Source organism: Augochlora pura, chromosome 1 (genome assembly GCF_028453695.1).
Source record: "Augochlora pura isolate Apur16 chromosome 1, APUR_v2.2.1, whole genome shotgun sequence".
In the NCBI taxonomy this organism is placed as follows: Eukaryota; Metazoa; Arthropoda; class Insecta; order Hymenoptera; family Halictidae; genus Augochlora; species Augochlora pura.
In genome coordinates this window covers 12,824,853-12,840,283 of record NC_135772.1, presented here as the reverse complement: position 1 = coordinate 12,840,283, position 15,431 = coordinate 12,824,853, and the positions used below count along the sequence as shown (strand labels likewise).

The following is a 15,431-nucleotide window of genomic DNA, read 5'->3' as shown; positions in this document are numbered from 1 at the left end:
CAGGGTGCGATAAGGAACAACGAGTCGCGATAAAAATAGCATAAGACTCGGTCGAACGAAGGCTGCACTAGATCCACCGAAAAAAGATCTTTAGGTTTATCGGGGCGCTAGGATTTTTACATTAGCTCTTACCTCGACAACTAGGCGCTCGCTCATTATAACAACTTCAACAATTCTTCGCGTTTCTCAAAAAATATATAATCATTTTTTAATTGCCTCAGACATTGCACTGAAGTACTTTGTTTAATTAAATTAAATTTGAAAAATTAAGTTGTACGATATTAATTACTTTTTAGATATATTTACGTTTTGCGGTCACCGATCAAATTAAGAAGACATGATAGATTATCGTAGAAATTGCGGAAGTATTTTCTATTTGGAAATTATATTTGCTAAAAATTAATAATTCCGTCATATACCAGTCACGCGACATTTAAAGTGTACGAGCTTCAAAATTACATTCGGTTCTCAAGAAAAGGGTTAAATGTAGTGACCTGTTTAACAGCTCTATGTATACATGTGAAGTATATTACCCTAACAGTGGATGTAACATTATATAAATAACAAACGTAGCTGCTAAGTTCAAAAGTAGAAGGGAGATGGTATTTCAAGCGCGCCACATATAATAGTATATACAAATTAAAGAAGATAGTAAAATAGAACCATTATTTTTTAATCAAAATCTGTATATTTAATTATAATTTGTATTTGCTATATAAATGATATGTATACCCTCAACGTTGTTTGTTAATACTAACATGAGAATAGTACTTCATATTTTCTGAAATTTCAAGATTCTTTCATTTCTAAGTCGTTAATTGTCTTCTTTTAGACAAATTTAATTTTTAATAGCATAATTTAAAAACACTTTCTCTAACGGTGACTTCATTTTTTTTCAGGAGACAACAGCTCGAACAGTATTGTGAGTCTGACACCCGTCGTAATGCGGTGGAAGACGATAGGCAAGATGTTGGGGCCAACCCGGAAAAAATCAAAGTAAGTGTAAATATATCTGTTTCAAAATCATGAAATTTTTTACCACCTATCTGCAAAATTATCGCTCGCCGCAAACACGCAGTATAAAAAACCAGTGCGAATTTCAAAAAATTAATAAAATAGCTTCGCTTTAATTCTGTCATACCAAATACATTCATCAAAAGTTCAGCCATTTGCACGAATACCGAATAAGATATCAGAAAAATACGATGGAAAATTTTCTTTATTGAAAAATATTTTCTGTTCGCAGTACGCTTTGCTTCCATGGTATGCTTCCCCCAGGAATTCTGTCATTTTTACCTGTTTACATTCTCTTCAGACATCCTATCATATATTTCCAAGTGTGAAAATCTCCGACGCATTTTTATCCGAGTCTCCCTTGCACTTTGTGCTTTTTTTAGTAAAAGAATACCATGTTACACGAAGAGTTTCCTGGAATCTCTAACTGTGTTAAAGTGGATGAGTTCTAGAGTAATGTTCTACTGTAGGACTTGCCATCTTATAACAATTTCTCATTCACATATTTGTTTATGACAATACGTTGCATTTCTATTTTACGAATGAAACACAAAGCTTTTCTGTTTTGTATTTCGAATCTATATTCGAAATCAATGTTTAACCCCTTGCACTATGATTCCTTTCACGCTGCGTTAATTAGCATTTATTCGTTCCTAATATTTTCTTTAACAGGACTAAACAATTCCTATTTCTTATATTGTCTTTATTTATCTTCGGCTCTGTGCTTCGATAACAGAATAATTAAATTTGATTTCGATTCGAAATAAATGAATAATATTCACATTTAGTAGGTCATGCATGAAATCATTGTCACGTGTCTGACTCGTTATTATAGTGCAACGGGGTTAAAGAAACAGTAACAGAGACGAACGAACAGTTGCTGTATAACAGTCGGTGTATAAATCACGGCCTCTAAATAATATCTATTCGCATGCATAATTGCGATGTTCATTTTATACGTACAAGATCTACGGTTATAGCGTGCAGCTTATGATGTACAGTCAGGCGAGCCATCATAAAGCAACAATATAGCTTTTCGAGAAATTACGTTCTACACGTAGCTAATATTACCAGCTGTTAAATCTTGAAAGCAGCACGGGTAAACTAAACCGCTTAAAACATTCCGTATTCGATAGTATTTTCGTTAACGAAACACCCGAGAAATTAAACGCATTGATATACGTTAACTCCATATATTTATTAATTTAATAAATGACTTTGAACAAATACGCCAGAAAAGTAAAATTCGGAGGACTAAAAATAATTCGTCGATTACTTGGTTCGACGTATTTATGAAAATTGTGCTTGTCATTAGAAGCAACAATGGTTGTAACAATTCTGTTTTTCTCTTTGTAAGGCTTCCAACTTTGTATAAACAATGGCGTTCATTAAAACATTCTGTTCCAGAACACGACGCAAGATTTATTCGAGCTACTCGAGAGGGTGCAGAGTTCGCGTCTCGATGACCAACGATGCGTTCTTCCGCCATACTTCTCGCAGGTAAGGACCTCATTCAAGAGCCTCGAGTCCATTCTTTAGAACGAAACCAATACCTTCTGGGAGCATTAAGGGGTATAACCAACACAATTAGGGTTAGAACACGATACCGGCACCCGTATGCTCCTCGAATATATCATCTCGCTTTGCTGGAACGTCTGGATAGAATTTCCCATATTTGTCGGGGCAGCCGGATGACGATCTCGTAAAATCATCATCAAAATTAACGACAATTTATGACCATGCTCTGTTTCTCACGCTCGCGTTACGTTATTTTCATCGCGCTGTGTTCACGTGCAACTGGCTGTTATTTTCTCTCCGAAGCTTTCGCAGTAAAATTAAAAACGTTGCACGAAGGACTCAATTTAAAAGTTTTGGTAGAACTTTGGTGAACTTATTTCACGTTACTTAAGTAATAAAAATCTCTTCCATAGGAAACAATCGAATTTCTTAATCCGTGTATAATATATACATATTTGAATATGAACAAAATGGCGAGAGATCTAAATAAATTTAAACTTGTCGTTATTAAGGAAGAAAGTAGCTAATAATCGCTGTCGGTGCTCGGTAGATTCAGTATTAAAATTTCGCATGCGATCTTGTGGAAAGTAAATCATAGTTTAGAGAAAACGCTATTTAGCGAAACTGCAGTTACTGTTTGACACGAAGACGAGCCTAATGGTTCCGGTTTCGTTGCACCGTTGAAATCGCTTGATACAGATGCTTGATTCCCATTTACGTATTTAGTGGCACCCGCAGGAGCGGAACCGGAATTTCAATCTGTCCGCCACAAATGACTCGAAGATAAATGAACGTCATCGTCCACGGTGCGACTAGCAAAAAAGGTTTAGGACGAATCGTTTGGTCACACACCGCTTGAGTTTCAATCAGGACCGGGCCGCTTTGTATGTCTCCTCGTCGCAGTGTCTATAAAATTTTCGGTTCACCGCACCGGTTTCGGGAGGGAAAATCCTGCCAGTCACGTGCTAAACTGCCCTAAGCCGGGGGTCAGAGTCACCGAAATACAGTTGCGGTATCCATTCATCCTGCCATCGTTCTTCCGTGTCACGGCGGCGTATCATTTGTATCGACGATATTCGTATCTGTCGCCGCAACAGCAAATTTCTCTAATGGGTCAGCATGACTTCGCGAAATTGAGACTTTATTTTCGATGGGTGCTTCGTGATCGAGAATAAACAAACTTTGGGAAACTAATAATTTAAGTACTGCTTAGTCGCGCGGTCATTAAGCCGAGAACAAGACTTCAGTAAATATACATGAATATATACATATAGTGTTTTCATCTTGATTGTTTCAAATGTGAGAAACAATGTTTTAATATTTCTATTTTGTATGCCAAGCACTTGAAATATTCTTTTACGATAAAAATTGTGGAATAATATTTTATTTAGTATCGTTATGAATTTTTAAAATACAATAGCTGAACACTAAGGTAATATTAACATTAACAAGAACTCAGTTAACTGGGCATTTTCATTAATTCAATGGGAAGAAATTTGCTACAATAATTTAAGGACTAGACAACGTGACAATGTTAGACTTATTTATAAATTTGTGAATTAATCGGAATGTACACAAAAGATCAATCTTGAAATATATATAGAAATATAAATATAATATATTTATATTTATATATCTTTATTTTAGAAGATTCGCACACGTTTGTAAGACAGCAAGTATACAAGATGCATTTAGTCGTGTCATGAATATGATTAGTGCATCCTATCTTTCTTCTGTAGCTATTGCATCTGTTGTACAAATGCTACATCCGTAATCATCTGTGTACCACGTGCGGTTACACCGTGAGAAATAGGGATTTGCAAACGTTTCATCTTAGCCCAGATGTTCAGGAAATCCGTTTGGTATATTCGAAAACTTATACTCATCGATATAGTAGATTCTCCATCCGTAGATACCTACCATTGGTAAAAGCGAAAGGTAAAGGTAACTTGTCGACAGTCGGTAAAGTATCTTCGGTCGGACAGGATGAAATCTACCTTTCCAATCGCAACTAAGCTATTCGGTCGATACGATCATTTTTCTGTTTCTAAAGTTATTTTACAGATAATGCAATACTGATGCAGTATATATTGGAAACTTCGAAATATTAATTTTGCAAAAAAATTTCATGTAGATACAAACTACGATTCTAATTAATGATTCGAATTAACAAAAACTATTTAAATTTTCCATATGCAATTTATTATCTGACATTGGTGTGATAGTAATATGCTCAAGAATAGTTCAATGCAGTTTTAAACATTTCTTGCATTTTTAATGAACATTAAATTATTTGTTATTATGAAGAAGACAACTAAATTTGCAGATTAATGTAACGTTGTTGATGTAATAATTTTAGAAACTTAGTTCCCGATGACCTTTCAAAAAGAAATTTATCGTTTTTCGCGTGATTGATAAAACGAAATTTGTAGTTATAAAAGACTGCTATTTGAATAATAGAGAGATAGAACGAATATTTTAGTGGATCTGAAGATGAAATTGTAGACATAATATTTATTGCCAGATTGTGGTTTTTGCAAAAGTAACAGTATTATACATTGCTCAATTTGTTAAATCAATTAGAGGTTAGCTAGTTTTTACTGTATGTTGATACAACTGTTAGAAAATTTATATAAACTTATAAAAATTCATTGATATTTCATTATAGATAATTTTGATGGCTATTTGCAAAATTGATTTTGCATTTACCAATTCTGTTAAAATAAATATTAATATTTACATCTTTTTTATGTTTACAAACAAATCATGCAAGTTTTAGGATACTTTTACTTGGAAAAAGTGTAAAAGAAAATTAAAACAATTAACTTTAATCAAATTACTGTTGCACTTTAATTTCAGCCGTCAGGTCCATGCAAATATTTGCATAAATAGCAAGAGTTTTTTAATCGTATAATTTTATAAATATAATTTAACTATGTCTTTGCAAAATGATTGCAGAACATCTTCCGAATTCAAAAAGTAGACGATTCATAAACATTGCGTGAACGGTGGATATTCTTTTGTCTTGTTCCTTATTGTTGGCACTGCAGACGGCGAATAAAAGGTGGAAATGCGGGCCGGGGTTATTGGTAAAACCCGGTGCACATGCGATCCTCAGGATGTAAGGGGGAGAAGCACGTTTCCGGCCGTGCAGGTACGCAGACCGGAAGCGCCGGTTGAACCACAACGATCGGTCGTGATGGTGTGACTTTAACCGAACGGCCGGGAAGATTTTCTGATTTCTGGCCTGCTCGTTGCCCGTGAAGATCGTAGATTCGTGTTTGACGACGTTCACGGTACACAACGGGTTATTGTACCCCCGCTTTTACGTGGGAATGACCCCGAAACCAGCCTGTAACCGAAGTCGAACTTGACATCGTTACGCTTTCAGCACATTATGAAATTGCTATCGTGCCACAAAAAGCCATTATTATCGCACATAAAATACGCTGACTTTAAATTATTCATCGCGACGCCACGGGGCAGGGATTACTAACATATGTACGTTGCACTGTGTCCGTGCATAGTATACGTATATATATATATATCAAGTGCTTTTATTCCCCGTCGATAATGCATTGATAAACTTGAACGCGGATAGCAGAGAAAACACAGAATGAGCAATGTTTCGCAATAATGTCATAATAATTTTAATCCGATAATTTCGCAGATACCATTGAAACAATTTATAGCATTCCAATTAGCTAAGAAATTAATAACAATAGATGGCCGATTTTATGCCAAAAACGCTATTTTTAATTTATTAGAACTGTTAACAGAAACAATACACTGCTATTTAATTGTTGTACAATACAATTAATGTAGACAGTTTTAATTTTACATAATGGTCTACTAATCAAATTTGTTTTATACTAGGCAATAGTCAGTCTAGGTGGAAAATTTTACATCACATTGAAATTCCGAGAAACTTGTGGACAATGTTGCCGTAGAATTTCTTTATTTTTAATTTATCTGTAGTTAGTTGCATATACGAAATACGATGATTCACAAAAAGCTGAATGGATTTCTTGTTATTGGTGATTTCGTTTATCTGGTAGATAATGTTAGTCTGAAAAATCTGATAAACGAAACCGAATTTCATACTTGGCGCTTGATACGTTTCTGTCATTGTGTATTCAAGCATTATCATAACAGAAGCCTCTGTACTGGAACCATTGCCAGTTTCCTCTATGCCAGTAAGTAAATTCTCCAAACATTTATCTGCGATGGACTATAAAAAGGATCACGTACGGTACTGCTTCCACAAACAAACGTCATATTTTTATTTCTGGTCGCTACGGCAACTGCTACAATTTTTTAAATGCTTCGCTATTTGGCAAAGAGAATCGAACTGGAATTCTATCTTTCAGATACTATCCCATTAAAAATAGTAGAGCTGAAAATGTAACTATAGCTAGTAGATGTAATTGATAAAAAAATAACAAACTTTTGAAAACTTTCCAATGATTATAATTCCGACTAGGATCAAAGTAAATCAGCAATCCAATGAATACATTATTGTAGATAAAAATTAATGGATTACTGTTATTTGATTTAACTCATCAGAAGGACAACGTAATAATAATAAAACTACAATTCAATTATTAATTCTTTGAAAAGTGTTCAGCGATCGTAATTCTAACCTTGATCGAAATTATCCAGCAACCGAATGATATAAACAATTTTGGAAATAGATCCCGTTAATTTCTCGTTAAATGAACTCATTAATGTCTACGTTGATATAGCAGACCTTGCATAAACACTCGAACATAAAATCTGAGTGGTAAGTCGTCGGGAGTCTCTACGAACGAAATTATTCCAGGTTAGAGAGAACGTAACCCGTCGATACTTCGTCGAGTCGTACCGAGGAAAAATATTTGTGCACGGAGAGATACGTGGGATTCCACACGTTGCCTCTTCTGGATAGTAATTCAAACCGCGCGCAGCTGTTCGTTATCTCGGATTTAAACCGCGTGGTGTAAGAGCAAAAAAAAAAAATATTCGAATCCGATATCAATATCTATTCATTTCAACCGATGATATTTTTCATTGAGACGAAACTGTTTCTGCTCTAAACGGTCGGACGGGCATCGTCGGATCGTACACGGCGAGCAAACTTTCGCAACGCAGCTCGCCGTTTGTCTCAACGGGCAGACTCGCGTTGAACATCAGATGAAAGTTCAGAAGGATTTAGAGACTAACGACGCAATTTTGTCTATCAGAAATAATGATATATAATGAAATAATGAAAGATCGTGCAAATGATTTTTTTCACTCGTTAACGTGTTGAAAGTTACACCGGCTCTGACTGCGTGATTCCCGACAAATGTTTTTCGTACGGAGAAAGAGTTGTTGCAGTTTATTAGACTGAAAAATACCACAATTTTTAACATCGAAGTTGGAGTTGATAAAGAACATCAAAATAGAAAATTGCTTATAATAGGTCTCTTGTCACAATTATTCTATGCTGGTGGCATTTATTACATAGGTGACACGTATACATATTCGGACACTTTTTAAAACACAATAACATTTTTAAAATTGCACCAAATGACTTGAACTTTTTTTAGATGCCAGTCTGAATAATTTACTAAACAACGAACAAACAATTTTATCTAAAAATAGCAGTTGTTTGGAATATCGTTACTCATATCGTATTTCTACGATACACAAGAATATAAATTATGCACTATAATGGAGTTAACCTCTTAGGTACGACACGCCACTATAGTGGCTTTCGCGAATGATTCGTGCTTTACTCAATTGTTTTATTATTTATTAAAGCAAACAATTAAAGTGAAAGTGTGTATATAGAATACATTAAGAAAAAAATATACGTTATTAATACTATATATACTATATATAAATATACTGCCGTACCTAAGAGGTTAAGTGAAGATTTGCACGATCAGTAAAACAATGTCAACATTGTCATAATGAAACATAACCTTGACAACTTGAAAGTCGCATTTCTCGAGTGCTATTCTATCGTGATTCCATTCTATCACTGCTAAAATATTATTTTCCCAAGAGAGGGTTGAAATAAGTGAAAATCCAGTACGCCAGCCAAGGGTTGCGGAAAGGTTAACGTTAACGAGAAGGCTAACGCGAAGTCATACCGTCTATAGTCGAGTGGCGTCGTTTTCGGGCGCAGGAAGTTGGGTAAAATAATGAAAGAGGTGGACACAAAGGAATGGGAAGCCTCAGTACCTGCCTGCTTACCGGCAGCGAAATAAGTCGACCACGAAATGACATCCGCTCTCCTGGCAGTCTTCCTCCGCCATGACAGCCTGTTTCCTCTCGGTTTCACCTTCCTCCACCTGTCGTTACCTTCAAACACGCCAGAATTCGTAGCGACCTGCCGTCATCCGGTTAACGGAAACGCCAGACCCAACCGTATGATCTTACTCTTGGCATGTCGAGCTAATTTTATTTTCCTTGCCGTAATCTGCTTGAAATGAACAAACGTGTTCGTCAAAGCAGGCTGCTCGTATACCTTGCTATCCCGTCTTCTTGGCTTGACTGTTTGTTAAATATTCTTTGTTAAATTAATTTTTAAACATTCAGTAGAACTTCCATTATCCATGATCTTAATCTAGTCAATCTGATCTATCTAAAAATGTCAGAAAACCCATGTGGAAAACGATTTACTTTACAAATGAAAAGAGATTGAATCTGGTTGTGTAATAACTGTTGTATTATTCGGACACGTATGTAACTCTACTTAGCCATGGAAGTCCATGGCTATCTTATCTTATTGTCTATCCTTTACTTGAACCTTGTTCATACTGTAAAGACGCTATTAAAGAATTTATTATTTTGTATAATTCAAATTTTTAACGTGAATATGTTACGAGTTATATGTTACGAATATGTAACAATTTAAACAAAATTTCAAGTATCGAATCTTGATCGAACAGCATGATCGTAATATCTTTAATTTTCCAGATCGCCGATTGAAATCTAAACTCTGAAAGTGATATTAAACAACGGAAATTTGAACTATTTCATTATCTGTGTATACTGTGACTAATTTGAAGTCAAGATACGCCTTTCGCAGAAAGTGTCACACGTACGGGACAGGAAAATGTAACGATGTGTTTTCTTTACATAACAATCCCGTATAAGTAGAAACAATTGCAAAATCAAATGCTCGATGAAATTGTTCAGCAATATATATAGAAAGAAAATGGAAATAATCATTTTCATGATGTATAATAGCAAAATCGGACTAATATAATTATGCGAATGGAATCCCGCGAAGGTCGTTAAATCTCCACGAACAACATTTGCAAATGTTTAACGTTTTTGTTCTTGGTAACTGACTCTGCTTTTCATTGTCATGAATTTTTAATCGTAGGATCTGTTCACTGCTAATTAAGTGATGTTTCTAGTAAGTCGTCCTTGAAAGATAAATGCTAATGATACGCACAGATTGCTGGTCTACGAAGAGAACTATTTTTCGCTAGTAGAATATCCTATTTCGCGTGTTCAGTAAAACACCTCAATCCGTTAGTTATTAAATCGAGAGTTGATTCGATTCACCTCGATATTCGTTGGACTATAAAAACGAAATGTATTCACCGTCGGAATTGCTTGGGATTAGACCATTGCATCAATCCGAGCTCTCTATATCCCTCCACGTAAACAACGCACCGCTAAAAATCAATCTGCATGGATGAGTATCGGTCAAAATAGAAAATATCTAAAAGTAATGATAATATAAATTTCTATACTGCCATTTTTGTTGTTGCCGTGAACCGAATTCCCTGCATTTTAATTTCCTGTAATGTATCTTTTCATTTTTCATTTATTCGATTGGTGATAGTATATTTGTTTTGTATTTGGATTTGAATTTGAATCGTTTATATTGAATGAAATTCAATATAACCCCTCACCCCAAAAATTCATAATGACTTTTTAAAAATTATTATAAAATATTAATTCTCAATTACAATTAAATTCAAAAATATTTTAAGTCCAAATATTAACCATGAATCTCTTTAAAAATCATATTCAAATTTATAATAATTTTCCCTTCAATTTTTATCAATTGAGTTCGCATCATCGTTTATTAGAATTACACTTTAGCTGTTCTATGCTTCTGTGATGTTACTTTTCACCTTTCACTCGTCTTTGCACGCCGTTATAAGCAAGTTAGGGCACAAGTGGATATCCCCTGTTTAGATACCTAACAGAAAGTAAACGTTTTGAAATAATTCTTTCGATGCTTAAGCATTCTCTTCGGCTGAGCCCTCAAAAGTAGGTCGAGCAAATAACCTACAGTAGACTTGATAGGAAGAGAAACAATTCTACATCTAACGCCATTAATACTCGTGACGTCATTAAATCTACAGTGAATCAATATCTGAACTGTAGGAGACCAATTAATGCAGGATTAGGTCAGAACTTCAAAGTATGTTCTGTAAGTAAGCCTTTACATCCTGATATCATTTGCAATGTACCATTTTCATTACGATGCTGCTACGGAGCTTACAATTTCTCATAAAGCTTGGATTAATTTAGCCACTATGCTTATACTTAACTGGTACTAATTAAAAGTAAAAGTAATCAGATAAATTAATTTTGCAATACATACTGCTATCGAAAATAGTAAAAGTCAATATATTCCCACTGCAGCAAAATTAAAAAGTTCTTTCAAATTAAATCTCAAACGTTTAAATCATGAATCGCTAATTTTTAATCAAATAATGCTGTCAGACATTATCAGCAATTTCTCAAAACATAGTTTCTAAGATACTTTTCGTAGAGTTATTATTTCTGTTTGTCGAATGTAAAAACTTATTTAATCGAGTTATCATACACGTAAAACTTGGAATAAAACACTAGTTGTTGAAAAAGAATGTTCTAAGTAGCTTACGCGAATTGATCGTAGAACGTAATTAAGAAACTAGCGTGATCATTATAAGAATTAATAGTCGATGAACTAACGTATGTGTAGCATCCTTTCGTGAAACTTTCTAAGCCCCATAAATATCAAAATTCCGTAATAACACGAGATACTAACGACCCCGATGGTAAATATAATATAAAACTTTTTATTTAGCCGTAATTGAGAGGGAAACCAAAACGCGAGGAGAATCGAGCCCGCACGCTCGATGGTCGTTGGTTAAAAGTATCCACCCTTCAAGGGATTGTATGTGTCGCGTAACAAATTTTGCTTTGTACGAGTAATCAAATTTAAAAATATCCAATAACAAATATTTTCGTGGATAAAAACCATTTGAGACACATTTGAAATAGAATTATACCAATAAAGAAATATTAATTGATGTACATATATGAAACTTCGATTATATTTTGTGATAAAGTTCATTGTAATAATGCATTGGCATACTATGAAATTCTATAATTTAGAAAATGTTTAACGTACTGTTGCAGTGAATTGCGTCGTAAATTACTTCCTAATCTTTTATTTCGATTTTAATTACTTCCTTATGATGTATTATTCGTACTTTACATTAAATTTATTCCTAGATGTGAATATATTACTAATATTATTATTATTGCTGTTATTATTATTAGATGAATTTGTTTTATGGTCGAGCACACGCTAATTACAAGTAGTTTTAATAAAAACTTTTCATATCTCAATTGTAAATGCTCATGCAAGTCTAATATACGTGGTTCAATGAAGTTTACCTTAAACTAATGCTTCAGGCATTTATGATGAAAGATAATTATATGTATCATTTAAATACTACTGAATCGTTTATGACGAAACGAATGCGCATCTTGAGAACTTATTAAAATGCAACCATAAGACGAGGAGAGAAATACAAAAATAGGAATGCTACAATTGCGAACATAAAGGGTTAAATTGTCAAGAACTGACGAGCCGGTTACGAGTCATAAAGCGCTACGCGCGGAATAGTTTCAGTTTCTATAATAACACCGTGAAGAAAGCGTGTAAAATACTTCATTCTTAATAACAAACCACGACACGAACTGCAAATGTTAAAAAAGATTTGATAAATCGTCTGATCGTTACCATTTGGAAACAGAACGGAAATAGACACGCTGAGCTACGCGCAGTGATATTTCAGCGATTTTGTACCAAAAATATTTCTAGTTCACGCACGACTCCTTATTCTTCTTGCCACTAAAAATTGCAATTAAATATATCGACTTTTGATACGATATGTTATATTAAACGAAAATATTTAATACTGTGCGAGTCGCATTTTTTTAACAATGTCCTTCAAAACCATAGAATTAATTATCTTCTTTATTAGTATGGTCATGACCATGACGTAATTATGGTGTGAACGTAATGAAGAAAAATATCTTGTTATTATAAAACAAGCTTGTTAAAACTACGAACGTGTTTCTTGCATATTCGTAAATTTTACTGTGAAGTCCCATTTTTTTTCTAGGACGAGTGCACTCGTCATGTTTACGTCGAGTATACTCGTCACGAAAAGTGGCTCGAATGGCGAAAGTTATGGACACAGACATCAATATCGTAGGGATTAAAGGCGAGTATACCCGTCATGCAGAAAATAAAGTAGAAATTTATATGAAACTAAAAACGTATTCGTAATTTGGACAGATTTTAATATTTAGTCGAGTATACTCGTCGCCGCTTAAAAATAATTAAACGCTGAAACCCAACACGAAGTGAAACAGTTGAGCGACGATTACATGTAAAATCGTTATCTGTCCACGACGGATAAACGCAACCTAAGCACCAAGGGTTAAGAACCCGGACATTTCGAAGCTCTCGGTTAAAAAAATTTCCTCGTTAATTCGAAAGCAGTGCGTAATAATCAATCGATTGTTAATTGCTGGAAAGCGACAAAGAAAGAAAGAAAGAAAAAGAAGAAAAGATCGAAGTTCCCGTAGAATCGAGTTTACGCGCTCGATGGCGACCATGGCAACGTTTGTTCACGGTACGACAGCAGGATGTTGAAGCGATCGGGTCGCGCGGGTTGCGGGACGCGGTGGGTGAAGGGGGCAAGAAAGGTGGGGGTTGAGCGGCCGCAGAGAGGGGTGGTGGGGAAAGGTGGAGAAGCAGGGATAGCAGACGAGGCAAGCCTCTCGAACGGTACGGTCCGATTCGATGCCAGTCGCGTTTCTGCAGTTCTATGTAACCGAGGTGTCTGCACGCGCGTTGTTACCTCTTTCCTTTTTCTTCCACGGCCGACAACTCCGCTCGGCGTGTCCGGTTTTGTTTGTGCGCGCGCGTGTGTACAAGAGATCCTTTCTGGCGAACGCGCCCACGGTGTAAACACTTTCTATTCTGACCTCGCTTGGTAGATCGAAACGTGGGCGACACGAACAGAGGTGGCCGGAGAGAGACCAGCCATCAGGAAAAGAGTGACACGCATACAGATCCGCTGGCCGTTCGGCGGCGAATCGTGCTTTTATCCGGCGGTCGAATCGCGGGATCGAATTACGAGAATGACAGTGAACGTCAGGGTCGGAACGGATTATCGCGTGTCCCAACCTCCGGTGAACCACGATCGAATGGGATCTTAGTTCGTTGTGCGGCTGTATGCGGGGGACACGCGCGTGCAATGTCAGTGAAGAAGGCACGCTAACTTACCAAGAGGCTCCGCGGCGAAAGGCGAAAGTTTTTGTGGTGACCCCGGTGCTGAAGAAACTCCTGTCTCTTCGCGGAGGATCTGCCTAACGTGTTGCGCTTCGAGACCGTTTTATCTTCGCACGGTTTCTCGCGAGAACGACCGGAAGAACGGCACGTATGTCTTGCTCGAAGTCCGGCTTTATTTGCATCCCGTCGAGGAGAGTCTATTATTTCGAGGATCGGTGCAGGCTCTACACCATAAAGGGTGCAACAGGACACTCGCGTTAGGTTAGGTCGGAGCGGCGGAGATCGAACTGGTTCCCCGTAGCGCGGACCTCGAGAGGATACGGTTGAGTTTGGTGGTCTCTGCGAGCGAATCGAGGATACAGTAGACGGTTATGATGGGTGTATTGAGGTGGAGGCACGATCTTAGATCGGATGCCGGCCAACAGCAGCAACAACGGCCAAACACAGACCGGTCTTCGACAGGACACAATAATCATGCGCACGCGCACCCTCACACGCACACACTACCGAAACTTATATCGCAGGTGAGTTTTTCCCGCGCTCTTTACTCTATCCTACGTCCTGATCAAACTTGATTTCGGAGATAAAGAATGTTTACAGAGAAAGATTCCAAATACTGCTGCAAATATTGGTGTAGTAACCCTAACGGATAGTAAAAGTTGGCGACATGTTTCTTTTTGTCACAGTATTATTATGCTTATTTGGTTAATGATGGTAGGACTGGTATTATATGTTGCATAATTCTGATGAGGTATTTAACCTGCAGAGAGTCAAATAGCCAATATTATTGGCTCGAGTCGTGACAATACCGCACGCGGTATATGTTAATGTTTACAGTAAAACTGCTGATTTATATGAGAGAATTTATCGATTCCCTACAGGTTAAAATATATTTTTACATTAATAATTTCGGGGAGTACGGAAGAAGAAACATTACAATTTTCTATTTAAGATATTTTCTTATCATTAGACAGTAGAAGCCAATTTAATAAAAGAAACTGTATTGTTTAGGCAAAAAATGTTAACTGCTTCATTTTTGTTGGGTTGAATGCGAACATTTGTATAAACCAACGTTCTACTCTAGAATAATGTATCTTGATATGTAAATACTATTTAAACCATTACTAGGTTATGAAGATTTCGTGGTAGCCGTGATTACTATGTTAGGATCAACGTTATTAGCATCTACTGTTTTAATCAATTGTTTTATCATCGTTTTATTAGTAACTATTGGTTTAACGTGGATATTAGAGAGTTAGTGTTCATTGGAATGCTTGTAATTCTGCCCTTTTAAAGATTAGTACATTCTGCAGAAGATAAAATG

At 36.1% G+C, this 15,431-nt stretch overlaps 1 protein-coding gene across 9 annotated transcripts in view; it reads left to right on the top strand.

Moving 5' to 3' along the window:
- Positions 1-15,431, top strand: part of LOC144472927 (rap1 GTPase-activating protein 1) — a 180,200-nt gene that overhangs the window by 100,267 nt on the left and 64,502 nt on the right. For 8 of the 9 annotated variants that reach the window (XM_078187010.1, XM_078186841.1, XM_078186928.1 and 5 more), the window contains 2 exons: positions 900-996; positions 2,422-2,514. In XM_078187010.1, the coding sequence (XP_078043136.1) occupies positions 900-996; positions 2,422-2,514 (190 nt within the window). Of the gene's footprint in view, positions 1-899; positions 997-2,421; positions 2,515-13,632; positions 14,632-15,431 lie in introns of those variants that run through there. The other variant, XM_078187096.1, reaches the window with a different exon arrangement.